Genomic DNA, 18,116 nt, shown 5'->3' with positions numbered 1-18,116 from the left:
GCTCAAGAGAGGTGCTGTTATTCTTGGGACAGGAGGCTTCTGCAGAGGAGGAGGAGAGCTTGGAGGGTGGACAGGGGGGTCCTGTCATTGCTGATGCGCTCTAGGGCTCAGCAGCTGGAGAGAAACATTGGCTAAGGATGGTCAAAGCTGGGAAGGGAAAAAAGTGAGGAGGGAAAGGGGTAAAGTGAAAGGAGCGAAGAGCCACGCTGGAGAGCACACAGACAGCCCGGTGGCCTCTGGTGCGCAAGGGATGAAGGAAACAACCTGTGATTGACTATGTGGACCATCTGGGTAACCATCTTCTGGATTTCAACCATCCTGGTAGGTGCTTAGAGCTATTTATTCCCAATTGCATGGAATCACATGTTGTCTGAATAAGTGCACCTCTATTTCATGAAGTCGTGGTGTCTTTGTTTAAGAAGGTCTGTGTAAAGCTGGGATTTTTTTAGTTTATTCTTGCTTCTGCTGCTTCCTGCACTAATTGACAGTAGCCAGATGGCTAGATGCTGGATGCCTCAATTTCCCCACCTGTATAAAGACAGTGGCATGCCTCAATTTCCCCATCTGTATAAAGACAGCAGTGTTACTAACCTGCTTTGGTAAACGTAGCAGGTTCTGTGATGAAGGAGAAAAGATTTGATGCCATTTAGAGAAGCCTTGCTGATTTACACCAGCAAGCAATCCCCTGAGGGCGAATGCCCACCACTATCAAAGCCTCCCTTGACTCAGATTGAAGAAATGCAAAGCGATGTTTGACTCACAAAGTTTGGTTTCTTTCTTTTATCTTTATCACTTTACTGGGAATTTATGTGGCAGATTGTCATTGCTGAGCTCTGGGCGCTCAGACAAGTCAGGAAGGACAGCTGAACCTGGGCTGTGATCTCCAGGTGCTGCTCAGCTTATTCATATTTTGAAAGCATATAAAACCAAGACTGAAATATGTCCAGCTTGGGTGTGAGAAGCTGGGAAAGGATCAAACTCTCGGCAAATGTAAAAAATCACTGTTTCATTTCAACTAATGGAAAAATCAATCTATTTGTCCCAGCAGGGGTTTTAGTTCAAATTCTGAGAATACCTGAGCTCTGCCTAGACATTTTAATTGCAGAGTGAATGCAATCTGCAAACTTTTTTGCCTTTTGATCATCTTCCACAATAAAAATAGTGACTGTGATGGTTTTCTTGTCATTTTGTTTTCTTATTCTTAGATATTACCTAAAGGACTCTATAAATAGATGTCATTGCTCAGGGTGCCATTGAGAGCATCTCCTTCCACTTGTTCTCTTTCTAATCCTTCAAAATACCTATTTTGATTTTGCCAGGCATCTTTTGTTCTTCTTTAAATCCTGTCATTAAACTAAACCCACTTACTTTCTAATTAAATGGCTGTGAATTCTGTGGCTGCGAATATTATTTATATTAAATAGTGTTTAGATCCATTCATTTCACAGGTTAAAAACTGTAGTTGGCTGTTGCTATCAATATCACAAACTGCAGCTTTCTGCCCATTCTGGACATCTAGTTATCATTATTTGTTTCTTTAAACAAATTATTAGGATGTCTTGCCCCCTCATCAAAATCTGACAGCCTGTGAGCTGGGAGCGGTTTCAGTGAACTGTTTAGGAAGAGATGAAGAAACCGCATGTAGACGAGCCCGTTTTCCTCCTGGATTTCAAGGCATGGGGACAGGCTGTTTGCTCCCAGTTGTGGACGATAAACATGAGCGAGACTGAGCGCAGCCGGTAGCGGTGTGGGGTTATCTGGCTGTGGCATGGGAAGCAGGATTTTGCATCGCTCAGCAAACAGCCGTGCCGGACCTGCGATGCCCCGCTCACGCCCAGCCTGCCCTGTCGGATGTCAGTGTTGGCAAAGACCGACCGAGGGACAGCATTTGTGGAAAACAAGGTCTTTAAAACAGCACCTGGAGGCTCTCTGCTTTCTCTGGGTTTAAGATCTGGTTACCCGCATGTCTATTACCAGACAGTGGTATCTGATCAGAAGAGTAGATTTTACCTCACTTGGTGAGGTAAAACAGTAATTGTAAGGCATTAACTACACCATATTCCTGATTGAGCAACACATTTTATGTAAGAAAATAATGCTCTATCAGATCATCAGGGTGGTCTTCACAGCTGAATGTGCTAAAAGCGTGTGGCCTCATTCTAGCCATAAAGAAATAACGTAGCCTTTAAATCACTTTCTAGAACAAAAGCTTTCTTAGGACCTACATTTCTTAAAAGGAAACGGTGCCCACAAGATGTACAACCTTTTTTAAGGTGAAAATTTTTTCTGTTTCTGAGACTATTACTAATGTGATCGCTGGCATTTTTTTTTACGTATGTTCAGTATCATCTTGAACGACCTGCATGCAAACCAGACCGGTTCTGTTGGCCGCTTCAAATGCTCAACACTAATACTATTTTTTAATGTATTTTCAAGGCAACTTTTGGACAGAGATAGATACTACAGCAGAAGTGTGTTGTAGGTCTTAACTGTCATATTTGTACTTGTGAACTCTGAAAATGTACTAAATTGCTTTACTATTGGTAGTCAAATAGATAACAATAGAGAGTGATAAATAATGCACGTTTAAAAAAATCTATCAATATTTAGAAATTATCCAATTTAGCCTTCAGCTAACAACTGAAACTACTAAATGCAATTACATTTCTTCAGACATGTTACTTCAGTCAGACATGTTACTTCAGTCAGACATTTCTATTTTTTTCAAAGATTAAATGGATTTTAAAAATCTATTTTTTTCAAATATTACATGGATTAAAAATGCATTTAAATCCTGCCACCAGAGGATAGTTTATTTCATCTGAATTCTTTGCATGTGTGATTCCAGAAAATTCATTACATTATGCAAAATCAAATGGTTTTTAGTTTATTATTTCATGATGCACAAAGACAAGGGAGAAAGATGCTGAAGTCAAACACAGCAGACCAATTAGATGAGGCATCGTACGCTGCTGAAAAGATCAAACTATGTTCATAAATGCAATACCCAGAATACTTCCAGCCAAAATGAATGGGAATATAGTCGCTGGTGTCTGATAGGCTAAAATTTAATTGTAGAAAAGTAATAGTTCTCATTACAAGGTTTTCAGTGATCATTCTCTCTCCTAAATCTAATCTGAAAGTGATCAGCAATGCTACAAGATTGATTAGGTTGAGTAGTAATATGATGCTGCCAGGTTAACTTTTCCTGCACGAAGTACATAAAAAAATTCTATCTGATATTTTTAAAATAATTCGTCCTGATGACTTGCTTTTAATCTTTTAAGTATGTATATGTATATGAAGATGCATATACATATATGTACATGTAAGTTCCATAGTGGGAATTTATAAAGATTTTTGGTTTTGCTCATGAGGGAGGAATTATCTAATTTGTTGTAATGGGAACCTGCTTTTATTTAGTATTTTTATTGTCAAAAATAATAGAAACTGGTAAAGTAATAGAAATGGTAAAAGTACTTTTTTACTGCAAGACATAACAAGTGGGACCTTGTCCTGCAAATCATTTTGCGATGATTTTTAATACATGCCATTTTAATGGTTGGTAGCTGTTTTGTACATTCCTTTTGGTCCAGGTACATATAACGTAAACTGCAAATTTAATTGCTATATCGGGATTGAGTTAAGACTAACATTTCCATACTGCTTTGTGAGAAAGGAGGATGGGGCAAGATGGGAAGGTGAGAAAATGACCTTAGGACAAATTACCAACTAGGTTCTCGCAAAAATCTGGGTGAGATTCTGCTTTCAGGTTGGCTCCTGCAGCTTCCTGATCAGCAGCAGTGAAACAGGCTTGGGTGGTCTGCAACCAGTGGACATATTTGGATCACTTGTGCCTGGGAAAATGACCTGCCAGATCTATGGTTTAACACTGTCGGGGTGATTAATTAATTCTCTGTTGCTCTAGGAGAGTCCAGCAGTGCCCTGGATGTTTCTGCAGTCTTTTGGAAGAACATCCTGCTCATGTACTTAATTTAGCAGAATAACATATTCATTTTTCTCAATAGCAGTAATGTCAGCAAAAGGGAGAAGGCAGAAACTCAGTCTGTGCTTGCCTGCTGCTACTATAAAAAAGCAGACTTAATTAGGAAAATAGACTGTATTTCAAGGAAATAGATTGTATTTCAAGGAAATATTGCCCACAATTATTTGGTAGGGTTGCATGGGGAATGTAAGCGTAAGAAGGGTAAATCCTGTCCAGGAGATGTAAGTTTTAAGAGGAAAAATGATTCCACTGCTTTTAAAATTTGCAGATCAGAGCTGTCCCGCCTGTCTGCGATCTCCTGAGTGTCCTGAAAAAGGAGGAAGAAAACTGTGCTGAGACTCTCTCCCTGGAGGTGAAGAACAGAACGCCCGAGAAGGATCCACTCCTGAGCTCAGGTAAAGGCTGAATGAATGTGGACAATAAAAACTGCTCTCGAGTGAGCTGGGTGGCCTCAAAATCACATACCCCCACATTCCTTCCCATAGGAGGCATGCACCTTGTATGCATCTCTCATTTAGGAGAAGAAAACCAGGTAAGATCTATTATAAGGCTTCAGAGGGTGGGATTTTGACCTTACTGTGACAGCAAGAGTCGTAGGAGTCTTCTAACTTAGCTGCTCAACTGCAGTCCTCACAACCAGAGAGCACATCAGCAACAAAATCTTGCAAATTGCAGAGGATTTGGAATTCTTCTCATCTTGGACAAGGATATTTTTATAAAGTCAGCCCAGTAAGTGCAAATTTACTTAACTATATTTGCCTTCAGAATCAATGAATACCAGCAGCCAACATTTAAATCACGTGGCCTGAAGGTCTTCGTTGCTTCCTCCTTGCTCTAACTTTCTGTCACGTAACAGAGCTCTTGCATTTCAGAGAGGATTTATCATCATGTAAAGGAGTTTTTTGGCCTGGGAAGGTCTTGTGGTACTGAGTCCTTATCATGTAGACAGCTTCCCTTTCACAACTGAGCAAGTGCGTTCATGTGCAAGGGGTCTCAGAGAGGTAACTGCAAGCAATTATTGAAGTTTGCCTATGAACTGAGTGTTAGCTCCCCTAGGCAGCAGCTGGGTCAGCATCTCGCAGAGTATGTTGGATGGAGGCAACAGATATGTCTATTTTTTGTGTGTGACCAGCCATCGCCACTAAGGATGTGTTTGTGTCATTCACAGCATCTCACAGACTGAACTGTTTCTGGGTGACTTTTGTGGACCATGACATGGCAAGGTCCTCACCAGCGTGGAAAGTGAAGGAACTGCTGTGAGATGTGCTGTGTGCAGGGTGTCCTGGCCAGAGATAAGCTACTGTGTGAGCAAGAGTTGAGGCTTTTTCTTAGTTTCAAAGCCTTCCTCTCTCTTTCACTCTTCCAGTGTTGGAGACACAGAACTGTGTCACTGTGACCTGGCCCAAAGAAAGGACTCAGAGGCAAGATCTATTGCCTGGTTTCTTAGGATGCCTAGCATTTTTCTCTTTGTTTTATCCCTGTGAGCCTTGCAGGTTGATGGGTGTGAGCACAACTTCAGGCATCATGCCCATGTAGCAGTAACAGGGTACCTCATGGCAGGTTGCGAGATACTCCAGAATACAGATCTCTATCATTACATATAAGAAGTTTGATTATATGAATAAATCAGTATTGTTTGTTTCCTTCCCCGGTGCCCTTCACCAAAGAGGAGGATGGTTTGACAACCTATTTTTCTGCTTTGATCCTGTGACATGGCTCTAATGCTGAGCTCTGCATTTCCTCTGCACCAGAGCTCGGAAGATGCAAACAAGTTAAACTTCACAGGACCGTGCAGGTGTGGACCATCACTAGCATTAGCAGGCAGTACCGTTTTACAGATGGTATCATTTTATCTCGGTCAAATAGTAGCTCCTCAACAGAGACTTAATCCAGTTTTAAGTTGGATCTAAATTTTAAAAATTCCCCTGAGGCCTTTTGTTACTGGAAATTTTTAAACAGGATAATTCTACCCTCTGTGCCCCTCTGCCAAAATCTATAGAGAAGGAAGTTTAAAGTATAGGATTGTGTTAAACCTTTGAGAAAGCATTTCCAATGGCTGACAAAATTGCTCTTTCAACACTACAAGTCAGATCAAACAAGGCATTCTGCTGTAGCAGAAAGCTTTAATCTTAAAGTGGCCAGAGTGACTAAGCCCTTCTCTGTAACTCTGCAAACACACCTCCTGGCAGTGAAACCCCAGAAGAATACACGTCTTTCCCCAAGTAATGGTTCTCAAAGAGAGAGCCCAGGAATTTCCTTCTGCTGGTCTTTAGTCAAGGAGGGTTTGTTACCTCAGTAAATTATGGAGTAATGCTTTTATTCTGGGAAATGATGCATCTGAAAATACCTCCAGCCTTTGATTATCTGCATGTCTGAGGTCCGTGTGCAGAAAATCCCATACAGGGACTTCAGTTTGAAGAAGAGAGAAACAAAGCTCTGCGCATTCAGTGCATGTCCTTGGCGGGTCACGCAGGGAGAGAGAAAGGCAGCTTTGCAGGGTGTAGCTCACCTTCCATACCCCATCCTTCCTGCACCTACCCCAGAAGCTTTGACTGGTACAGGCAGGAAGAAGGGCAAAGCAGGGGACAAGCTTCCACAGTGCCATCTCTGCTGCGGTGCTCACATCTCTGCGAAAATGGCACAAACACACAGGATTAGTTGCGGGTGAATGAGGCAAAAGTACCTGAGCAGTAAGTGTTTCTTATCCTCCTGCAGTATAAGGACTCTGCCCTGATGATACTAGAGGGAGAAGTGTTACATTAATGTAACCCAGGTCATGGTTATGCTCTTTTTTGTGCATGAGCGAAGATGGGATAATTCTCTCAGGTGCAGGGAGCAGGGGAGGGAAGCTGCTGGAGGTCTGAGACCTCTGGTCATGGTGACACTGTGTATTGCTGCTAGGGGAATGCTCTGTTTGCTACCTGAGGGAGGTCCCAAAGAGCACAGGGACATCAGGGAGGTGCTGCTGTGCTCTGCCTCCACCCAGAAGGTTCTTTAGCTAGGTAGGGGTAGGTGGCACCAGCTTTGCTCTGTGAGGAATGGCAAGAAGCCCACCTGCAGGAGGAATGGCTCGGCTGTTTTTTGTTTTCTCCTCCTGGGAAGAGACCATCCCAACATCATAATTTTGCCAGGTTTTTCTGTGTACTGAGTCTTGAGGGCTTTATGCCGGTGGTGTTGGCATGAAGGTTTGATAATCCAAACAATGCATCATGGCTAGGCATAAATATCACCCAAGTTGATGTTTCATTTGCCATTAAACTATTGCTTTGAAGTAAATGGTTACCAAGTCCTATAAACATTGGCACAGTGAGGACACCAAAGCAGAGGTGCCCTGGCTGTGAAAAGCTCTGTATTTCCAGGCACTAGGACTGTTGTCTAGGAAAACAATACATTTCTAGAAATGTAAATATTTTTGTCAGGCTAATGGAGGCTGGCCTTATAAAGCCTGAAGCATTTGAAGAGAGCGCTCAGTACTTCCTCCCCTCCGCTTTCAGTGAGCGTGAGGGCATTCGGCACACGCCAGGACCTGCCAGGCGTAGTGTGGTCCTGGCATGCTCCAGTGGCCTCTTTTTTCCCTGTCATGTTACAAAACCCACAGAGAAGGCTTTGCTAAAGCCAGTGACAGTGAGCGGAGGCAAAAGGGAACCAGCCTAAATGATTTCAGCCTATGTCTGGAGAAGAGCAAAATAAGAAAGACCAGGATTGCAGTTTCTCTGTAGCACAAGGGGCATCAACTGTTGGTCTTCTCTATTAACACTCTGCACCGCAGGCCAAAATCCATCCATGCCAGCTTCTAGCACCTAAGCAAGATGTCTAAGTTGAGATCACCGTCATGCTGTGCTCCATTGACCATTGGCTCCCTGATGCATCTCTACCAGCCCTGCCAGAAGGCCAAACAGCCAAGCTGAGGGTGCAGCTGGAAAAGCCTCCCTCATATCCTGACTGTAGGAGGGGACCACGACAAGCCCAGCCTTAAAATAAGCAGCCCGTGCACCTAACTGAGGGAAATGGGTGAATCTGGGCAGTGTCGGTCAGTCCCTGCAGGTGATGGAGGCCTCAGGTGGCAGAAGGTGCAGGGAGGGCAACTGAGCCACGGGCTCATGCCTGCAGAGAGCCCAGCAGGACTCCAGGTTCAATGACTGCTCTGAGATGGGTCCTCCAACAGGCAGGTCACACTGTCAGAGGCCTGGCCTTGGAAAGAACAACAGTACAGGTAGATTGTGCCGGCATATTGGTGTGAACCCACGTTTTGCATGGTTTGAACCCATGTGATGATCTTCCTTTACAGTCCCAGGCACTGGCAGAGCTTAGCGAAGTTTTGCTCTCCTTCAGCAGAAAAGCCATTGAGACCTGCAGCCAAGCCCAGCAAGTGGTCTGTTGGCGTTATTCACTCCAGCGCAGTCTTGGCATAATGAAAGAGATAAAGAAGCGGAGGATTATTTATGGTGGTACAAGGATGACATTGATACTGTTGCTCTCTGCCCTTTCCCCAGTAATTGTTCCGAAGCTGTTTAAACTCCTACTCAAGTTGTATCTTTTTCTGTTTACAGAAGGATTATGTAAGGAAAACATCAGGGTGACTCAAAGTGGAAGCTTTAGAAAGACTGAAAAGTAAGCTAAAAAATTCACATCTGGTTTCCTTCACCTTTCCAGGGCCATTCAGCAGTTACCAGAAGACAGATGGGTAGCCAAGGGCCTGATGCGAAGTTCACAATGGCCCAAGTTGCTCTTTGTCTGGCTAGAAGAGACCAGTGGAGTCAAAGACCAGAATGGGATGGGCCTGGAGCTTGCTGGGGATGGTTTGAAGCAAGTAGGACCTGTTCTGTCCTCTCCAGGTCTCAACAGGTCTCAGCAGGACTTGCTCTGTCTCATCCAGCTTGCTTTTCAGAATACTGAGCATCTTTGTTCCCGTAGCTGCCTTGATCCTTGGGAGACATTGCATGGTGTTTTGTTGCTTGGAGATGTTTCATGGTGTTTTGTTGTTGGGAGAAGTTTCATGGTGTTTCGTCACTGGGAGATGCTGCATGGTGTTTCGTTGTTGCCCCCCCACAGGCAGATGTGCTGGAATGTGGGATAACATGAGCTGCTGGCCTTCATCTGCCATAGGACAGACTGTCAAGGCTCACTGTCCTGAATTCTTCCAGATGCTGACTGGGAAAAAAGGTAACACTAAAAATATGCTTTTCTTGCCCAGGTGTTTTTTGTTGTTATTTTATTTTTAAATGTGCTATTTACAAAGGTGCTACTGTCAGGTCTGAACTTGAAGTGAAATTGTGTCTCTGCTTCCTTTAAAGAACGATAGTCACTTAGCAGCTCCGTTTCCAACACTAAGCTAAATGTGGGAAAGCCTGGAATTAAAGTAGCAAGATGTTTTAAGTGTTTATTTTTCTTAGCCAGGTGGAGAAAAGTGCAGGAAGTAAATGCTATCCTGAAAAGCAGGTTTTTAGCATGGTTTTTTAAAGGAAAGGGTTTTCTCCACTCAAGCTCTTTGTTTAGGTATTTCTGTCCATCTTTCCCCTTCTAATAACTCTTAGAGACAGTGGCTGATCTCAGCTGAGTTTGATGAGAACAAAACTTCACACAGCGTTACATTCATACAAGTTTTGGCAAAACAACCAGCCACGTAGGGGGAAAAGATCCTTTTTTTGCCTCCATCAAGAGGAAGTCTGCATTGGGGGTTCATCCCTTGGCTGTGACAGGCTCCACACGACTGGCACAAATTCATGGGAACCCGGGTTTCATGGCTCACCAAACAACTTACTCAAAAAAAGATGAGCTCAAGCAACGTTTGTTGTCCTTTCTCTGGGATTTCTAAGCTAGAAATGAAGTGTAATTTATTCCCAGTATACTACAGTAATCATGAGCCATTAAGTAGGAGTTTCTGCCTGCTTTCTGTTCAGTTCTACTTTTCAGCAATGCCCAAGACATGTGCTTGCATTTCTTTTTAGTGAGTTAATGATTCAATTTGGAAGAGGGTTTTGCATTCTTTGGTTATAGGACACGGATTAATGAGGTCCAGTACTTACAGAAAAGCAGACAGATTCATTTTATGGAGGGAGGAACAGGAGACAAAGTATTAGATTGTCTAATAAAGATTAAATAAGTCAGAGGAGAAGCACTTAGTGCTCTTTAAATAAAATCAGACATGAGCCATTCAGATTAAAATAAATACCGTGCTCCTTTCTCTACACACAAACAGTAGCTGCCCATTGAATCCTATAATCTGGTTTAAAGACAGAGGATAAACTACACAAAGACACAGATCGCTGAGGAAATCATCCAACCGGCATGCACTCACAAATCTTTAGCATAGTGATACCGGCCCTTAAATATATTAAATGAAATCCCTGCTGGTACAGCCACTAGAGGGAACCGCTCACTGCCTCTGGCCCTTGCACCGGGGAGGAAAACAGGAATTTGTACATCCAAAGGTCATAATTACATCTCAAACGTGCATTGCATTATCTTGGAGATAGTCTAACAGGTTTACACTTTAGTTGCCCTCCTTATTGAGAAGCTGAGACCTGAACCACTCTGATAGGCAATAATCAGAGTGACAGTGTTCAAAACAGAAACCCAAGACATGGTCCATTGGCATTTGCATCTTATTTCGGTCTCTGCATCTGGCATTTTGGGTCAAAGTCAGCAATAGTTTCTTCCCATTCTCATAGCCACATTCTTCTCTGATTTTATACTGCGGTTGGCTTGTGACTCATGCGTTTAATTACTGCTACAGTCATTGCCCTGTTTGAAGCAATTTTGCAGAAGAAAAACAAAGATCTGTTTGCTTGGAAAAAAGCAAAAGTTTTCTCTCCTCACCACTTACAAAGCAGATGGGCAGCCACAAATGCCAAAGACTCATACGTTAAGGGACGCAGATAGCTCTGAGCTCTGACCAAACCCTGGTCTCCGTGCTGTTGAGCTTTGTGCTGACATCTAGACTTGCATTTGCAGCCCAGACTGTCTGGCTCCTTCCCACATAACAGACCAAAGAAACAAAATGATCTGGAACCACATGAAGTTCACATCCAGACCTGCACATTGTGTATCAGGCAAGAAATGAGGAAAGGTGTGATGACTGTGGGGATTCAGAAGCAGATGAGAAGGCCACATCGAATGGCCCCAGTTCCACAGCCATCCCTTTAGCCAGTGTTCCCCCTTGCCTAGGCAACTCCAAAAGCCTCCAAGGCACCAGTAAACACCAAGCAGCGATCATTAGACAGACTGCAGACCCCGAGTCTGCTCCAAGTGGCTCATGCTGCAGTTTCCCCAGTGTGTCACCTATAAGCAAGTAGCATTGTGAAAATTGTGCTCACGTCCATCAATATAATACACTCTGCATAATCTCCCATGCTTTGCATATAACACAATCGCATGCACACACAAACACAGAACTTCACCTCTTCTTGTCTGATCTACTTTGACATCCTCAGGCAAAAACCAGTTACAGGCATGTTTACAAGCACAACACTCTGCTCTGAATTAAGTACGTGTGACTTAATTGAAGCTGAAGTAGAGAGTTTGCCACCATACCACTCCCTTGCTGGGTGCCAAGGCAGGTTGGAGAAAAGTGTTTGGGAGACCTGTTTCTCTTCTGTCGTTGCTGCACTGCAGCAGAGTATAGAAAACCTGGCTTAAAAAGCAAGCTTGGCCCTTCCAAAGATGCTAAGCTGAAACAAGATGTTCATAAAAGCATCAGAAGAGTAGTCTGATACTGACACACACAGAGCTCTTCCCACTTGGAGATCTCAGTGTGTTTGCTGTGCCTTGCAGTTTTACAGAGGTGAGTTCAAATCAAGTGCAGACATGCTGTCAGGTCACCAGAATTAGCCCAGAGGTAGCAGGAGCCCTGACTCTGTCCTGACAGTCCCAGCAGGGCTCCAAAGAGCATAAACCAGTGCCAAACACTGCTGCATATGCATCTCCCTCCATTCCCTCAACACTGTGGGGATGTTTTGCAGAAACTGGATGCCCTAGAGTCTCTGTGGCTAAATGTGTGGGCAAAACCAGACTTTTATGGTGCCTTCTGGCAAGGCTTCTACTAAGAAGGGCTGCTGATTTCAGGCCCTCTCTAAGTCCTTGCTGGTATTGCCATTACTGCAGCAAAGCCAGGATTTCAATCCATGTTTCTAAAGTGTGGCTCCTACCTGACAGGTTAATGTGATTAGGACAGCGGGCAGTGGTTTTAGTTCTTTGTAAAAGTTTCTCTTCTCTTCAGCGCATAACCTACATGCCTGCTAGGGTCATTTTCTTCCACTGAGATTGTAAGGTGAGTAGGGCAGGACTTCCCACTTCCACTTTAGTTCCAAACATGAATATGGACGTGTTCAAACCTGTCCTATTCAACCATGTGCCACTTGCTGGGGATCCATCTCACTCAGCTTTAGGATTCTAAAAGTCAGATGGCCCAGCAGAAGTGGGTCAGACAAACTGCCCTCTGCGGATGTCTGTCTGAAAATGAGATGAATTCTGCAAATGCCTCTTTTTCTCCACTGACTGAAAAGACAGCCACGAGGGACACAGTTGGGCTCAAGCATTTAGCTTTCAGAAGGCTAACTTAAGTGAGGGGAATCTCATCCTAGCCTTTAATTTGCAAGTAAGCAAGGAAATCAACAGTGTAAGATAATGCCCAGACCTGGCTGTTGGGACAAGCCTTTTAGTTTTCATTTAGATCTCACCAAAAATCTGTGACCATCTAAAGTTTTGTGTTCTCATCAGACCATGACAAACCACAGTAAGGAGGTGGGAGCATTCAGGAAAGTATCAGGTTTGCGTGGAGCATGAACCTGTGATTGAACAAGTCATGTGTTTGCTGATCTTGGAATACCGGCCAAGAAACACCAGATGTACCAAACAGTATTATTTATGTTGCAATTTATAAAAACACATCCATCACAGTCATCCCTGAGTGGGCAAACAATATTATGACCCACACAAGTACACTGCGCGAGTATCAACATAATTAGCTCAGCTGTATTTCACCTCCAGCTATGCAGAGTGCACTGCCTGGGGGAAAATATTCTCTTTGCTCTTGGAGCAACCCTACACATTGGTGACTGATCCCTGAGGAGAACAAAGATACAATGGAAATGAGCACACCTGGTTTTGTCTTTTTTTGTTGTTACCACACAGGTTTTGTCTACCGAAACTGTACGAGTGTTGGTTGGTCAGACCCATATCCAAGACCTGATATCGCTTGCGGCTACAATGTCAATGACACTACAAATGAAGCAAGAGTGAGTCTGAGTGCCTGTGACCACAGATCTGCTGCTTTGGGGCAGGAACATGTTAAGGAGAGACTGAATGATGTGATTTAACTCAGGTGGGGTTATTGTTACAGGTGTTTTTCAGTATAAATGCTTCTTCCAAATGATCAGAATGGGTTGCTCTGGGTAAAACTTCAGTAGCTGATTTTACAGGAAAATTTATTTGTTAAATGGGAGGAGACACCTTTCTCTTGGTATGGGCTGATTTCTACCAGACAGTCAAAGGTAAAGATGTGAAAATATGTTCCCCTGCAGCGTTCCTATTTCATGACTCTGAAGACCATGTACACTGTCGGATACTGCACCTCCCTTGTGACGCTGACGATAGCCTTAGTGGTCCTGGTCTCTTTTAGGTGAGGAGAAGCATCTCTGGTTTGTGTTTGGCTGGGACTTCTGGTCATCTCAGCTGGCACAGATCCTTCTGTTGGCTTTCAGGGCAAGTTAAAAATTGAAGTATTTCTGAAAACCTTTGCAGAGATCAGTGACAAAAATGATCTGAGTCTTGTCCCCCAGAAAATGTCGGAGCTGCTCCTCATATTGTGCTCTCCTGTCCTTTCCAAAATGTAGCTGGACGTATTTTGCAGACTGGTGTTTGCACCACCCCCCTGCTGAGGTCCACCTGTGACTTCAGTGTCCCTCGGGCAGAGTGTCTTTCCCCCTGCTGTTCTTTTCCCCACTTGAGACTGTGGCTAACACTTTTCTCTAAGTGCTGCTGCACTGACTTCTGGGAAGGTGTTTCAGGTTTACAGCAGCAATCTGACAGTCTGCTTATCTTCACGCATCCTTATAACCTGGAATTTGTACTTTGCTGCTTATTCACTGAAATGAATTTCCTTTACACTAAGTGTCAAGGCGGCACCTCCGGGCAGAAGGAACCCCAACTACTTTGCAAACTTGTCTTCAGGCTGTACGGCTTCTGGAGCCAGATTATGTGGAGATTTAATACAGGAAACATTGCAGGCCCAAGTGCACAGTGCAGGCAAACCAAATAAATCCACCCAGGTGTGGATAAACACCTTGGGTTCATGTTACTCCAGAAAGGAGGGAGGGAGGCTAGACCAAGCACATTGGCATGAAATTGCAATTCTTCTGGCAGTGTTCAGCTTGTTTTAGTATCTGAGTGGAGCAGATGTGACTTTAGCTTTTTAAGGTCCTCCCTAGGATATCCCTCTTGGGAAATGCATTAGTCTTCCTTTCACAGACAGAAAAACAACATTATTAATTTGTCTGTTTAGCATTAATAAGGATTGAAACCTGCTGTTTACAGCCACAAGCTACCCGTGTTGGCTAGGAATGCAACTTCACAGGATCTCTCTCTCTTTTTGTAACAGAAGACTTCGCTGTACGAGGAACTACATCCACATGCACCTCTTCACATCGTTCATTTTGCGAGCCTCGTCCAACTTTATCAAGGATGCTGTTTTGTTTTCCTCTGAAGATACAAATTACTGCGGGGCATACACGGTAACCTTCTGTCTTCCAGCTTGCTCCACACCTCAGTTTCCCAGCAGGATCGCAGCAGTAGTCAGTGTGCAGGGAAGGAAATCTCTGTCTCAGCTTTCCATTCAGCATGAGGGGTTATGGGAGAGGAAAGGTATGCCCTGTCCCTTCTCCATCGCTCAGTCCTGCGTGTCAGTTGTTCCTAGCTGAGATTTCCCTGTTTGGGGGGATTCTGCGTGGGTGACAGTGGCATGAGGACACAAAAGCAGCCCAGGCTGGAGCATACAGACAGAAACCCAGGTGTGGTTCCTCCCGGCTATAGGTGCCCTTACAAGTATTGGAACAGAGGGCATCCAGGTCAGTCTGAAGTAGGTACCTGCTTTCATCATCTTGATTGCGTTGACTAGATGGCCACAGAAGACACCAGGAGCTCGGCATATTGATCCAGAAATGCCTAAACATGGCTGTCTCAGGCTATGAACACAGGATACACCACCAGGGTGGAGATTCTTACATGGATTTTTGATCTGGGTAGATGAGGCTAGCAGGAAAACTATGAGAACACATTAAGTATTGCTGACTTATACCACAGTGCGAGACCTGGTAGTAAGACATGGGTTTGCACCCAGAGAGCCTGGAAAAGGAACCTCCCAAATTTTGAATTGTTTTTTCCTTTTTATTGGCAGCAAAATATTTTGAAAACTGGGAGGGGGAGGGGGGGAGCACTGGAGACAATGTTCAATGCTTTAAACCAAAAGATAAGAATTAGGGAGGGAAACAAAAAAAACAAAACAAAAGGCTTTGTTTTGCTGGATTTTTGTTGCTGAACAAGAACATTTTGAGTAAATTTTAACTTGTCTTTATTGACCCTTTTTCTTAGGAAAAAAAGACTGACAAATACATTCACATGCTTCTCTAAGGTGATATTAGTGCTACTGATACTAATAAGGTAGTAATAGTAAAACTCCTCTGAGTGAGACAGTAACCCAAACCCATGTGTCCATGGTTCTTGCTAGTGCGGCAGTTGATTAATGCATTTACGAGTGCCAGTCCTGCTTTCTTGTCATGTGAACGCCTGTCTCAAGGCCACCCGTTTAGTCCCCTAATTACTATAAAATCTCTATTTGCCAAGATATATTTACAGCTCCCTCTCTGTTAGAAGGTAGATACAAACCCAGGCAGAAGCTAATTATCCTCTCTTTCCTCAGGCTGGGTGTAAGCTCACCATGGTGGTCTTTCAGTATTGCATCATGTCTAACTACAGCTGGCTCCTCGTGGAGGGACTGTACCTCCACACTCTCCTGGTTATTTCTTTCTTCTCGGAAAGGAAGTTCCTCTGGTGGTTCATCGCCCTTGGATGGGGTACTGGTTCTCCTTTCAGTAAGAATAACTGTGGGTGTGTTTTGCCTTTGGGATGGACTTGTGGAGCAGTAACTAGCTTTTTCAATCACAGGTGCCCCAACTGTGTTTGTGGCCGCATGGGCGACTGCTAGGCAGCTCCATGAAAATATTGGGTAAGTTGCGTGGAGGGGGAGAAGGTGGCACGCCGGGGGAGCATGCAGCCCCCACTCAGGCAGCTCCACGGGGTCTTGCTCATTCCTAACCGCTGGCAGCCAAGCCAACCAACCACCACCCTGCAGTGGTGCGAGCCTGGATCCTAGTGTGGGCAGGAAAAGAGGTCCAGCTGAGCAATCTGAGGAAGAGCCTCAAATTTCATTTGAGCATTTTCAAGGGTAGGAGGTAGCCTTCAGGTATGAATTCAGCCCACGATGTTTTCAGCATCCGTATTCAACTTTCTGATCGGTGAAACTTTGTTCCTTTCTCTTTTCTCTTCCAAATTTTGTACAATGGTTGTACTTTAAGGGCAGGATATATACTTTTGTCCTGTGCAGGTGGACAGTTTTCTGTCAGAAATGTTGTACAGCTAAGTGAGAACAGGATATTAATTTTGTAGAAGAAGGGAATAGGGACCTATCTGAATTATAAAGCAGACTAAACCCCTTTGAAAAGACACCAGTGTTTTCATAACTGACTGCACCTTCTCTTCTATTTTTACAGGTGTTGGGACATTAACAGTAATGCCAATACCTGGTGGATCATTAGAGGCCCTGTAGTTTTGTCTATTTTTGTAAGTCTTTTCTGGGACAAGGAGATTTAAACTGTATTTTCAAATATTGTAAAGTCAGAGATCATCTACTCAACATGCTTTAGAAGTGTGTTAATGAACTGATCTTAGACATGTGCCTGAACTGGTGTGACACATGAATTACTGCTTAAGCAACTTCTGCTCAGCAGGATTTAGTCAGTAACTAATGCCCCGAAGCTAAGTTCACAAGGGAAGCTAGAGTGTCCTCCCAAGAAGCAAGAGCCTGAAGAATATCAGGTTTCCACATCCTGTTGATTTCATATGAACTTGGCTGGCTTGTGGAAGCTTGTTTTGGACTGTTTCAAGGAAGGCTCCGAAGGAGAAACGAAGTGGCTGTATATTTCAGTACAATCGCCTTTGTGTCCCTGGGTCAATGCCCCTCTCAGCAAAGCCAAAACCAACTTGCCTAACGTGACCATTAGCTTTTGTTTTCAGCAATGAAAGCAGTTCACAGGCTGCACGCACCATATGGACTGCAATTATACTATTATGGTATTGCTCACTGAAATAAGGCACAGGCTGAAACTCAGCGTGTACCTGCCCAGTGCAAGGCAGTAGATGCTCTGGGGCAGACCACTCTGCAATGATCAATCTGAAACCCTAGTACAGAAACACTCAAGCCGCTAGTTACTCTCAAGTAACGTGCTGGCACTCCAAGTGAGAACCCAAGAGTTGGTCGAGGTTTTTGTGTTGCCTGTAGGAGCCATTATGTTTTCAAAACACAAACTGCAACACTTGCATGCTCTCTTGGAAACCCAAGCAGCAGAGATGACGTGTTAAAGTTCTGCTCCCATTTACCACTGAGCAGTTCTTCAAGACAAGCAGAAGACCACACAAGTGATTCAGGATCAACTTAACAAGGCCGCAGCATTTATTTTTCTTAATGAAGCAGCCCTTATGCTCCAGGAGCCACTCAGCAGTATTTAAATGCCAACAAGGCCCAGGCATTCTGCAAAGCGAAAAGCACAATCTTAATTTAACTTTTGAGGGTCACCTGCTACCCCCTTCCAAGTTTCCTCAAAATCCTGATCACATCTATCTTAGCCACTTAAGGCAGGAGCCGTCTGCGTGATTCTGGCTCTTTACCTCTAAAAGAGGCTTTTCTCAAGCCCATAGCCACAGACAAACAAACAGCCAGTCCTCCAGAATTCAGATCTAATCTCTTTATTCCTCACAGCGCACAGTCCTTAGCAGTTCAAAGGGCAGAAAATCAACACCGATAAACTCCTTTGTGCTCCTAGGCTAACAGTCATTGCTG

At 44.0% G+C, this 18,116-nt stretch overlaps 1 protein-coding gene across 1 annotated transcript in view; it reads left to right on the top strand.

The window, feature by feature from the left end:
• The first annotated feature begins 276 nt into the window (after positions 1-276).
• Positions 277-18,116, top strand: part of SCTR (secretin receptor) — a 25,873-nt gene continuing 8,033 nt past the window's right edge. The window contains exons 1-9 of the mRNA XM_009572196.1: positions 277-321; positions 4,275-4,401; positions 9,059-9,169; positions 13,139-13,242; positions 13,528-13,625; positions 14,604-14,736; positions 15,921-16,074; positions 16,166-16,226; positions 16,771-16,840. Coding sequence (XP_009570491.1) covers positions 277-321; positions 4,275-4,401; positions 9,059-9,169; positions 13,139-13,242; positions 13,528-13,625; positions 14,604-14,736; positions 15,921-16,074; positions 16,166-16,226; positions 16,771-16,840 — 903 coding nt within the window. The remainder of the gene's footprint in view (positions 322-4,274; positions 4,402-9,058; positions 9,170-13,138; positions 13,243-13,527; positions 13,626-14,603; positions 14,737-15,920; positions 16,075-16,165; positions 16,227-16,770; positions 16,841-18,116) is intronic.

This window comes from Fulmarus glacialis, unplaced genomic scaffold (genome assembly GCF_000690835.1).
Source record: "Fulmarus glacialis isolate BGI_N327 unplaced genomic scaffold, ASM69083v1 scaffold31252, whole genome shotgun sequence".
In the NCBI taxonomy this organism is placed as follows: domain Eukaryota; kingdom Metazoa; phylum Chordata; class Aves; order Procellariiformes; family Procellariidae; genus Fulmarus; species Fulmarus glacialis.
The sequence above is the reverse complement of the archived record's forward strand: the minus strand, read 5'-3'. Positions and strand labels throughout refer to the sequence as shown.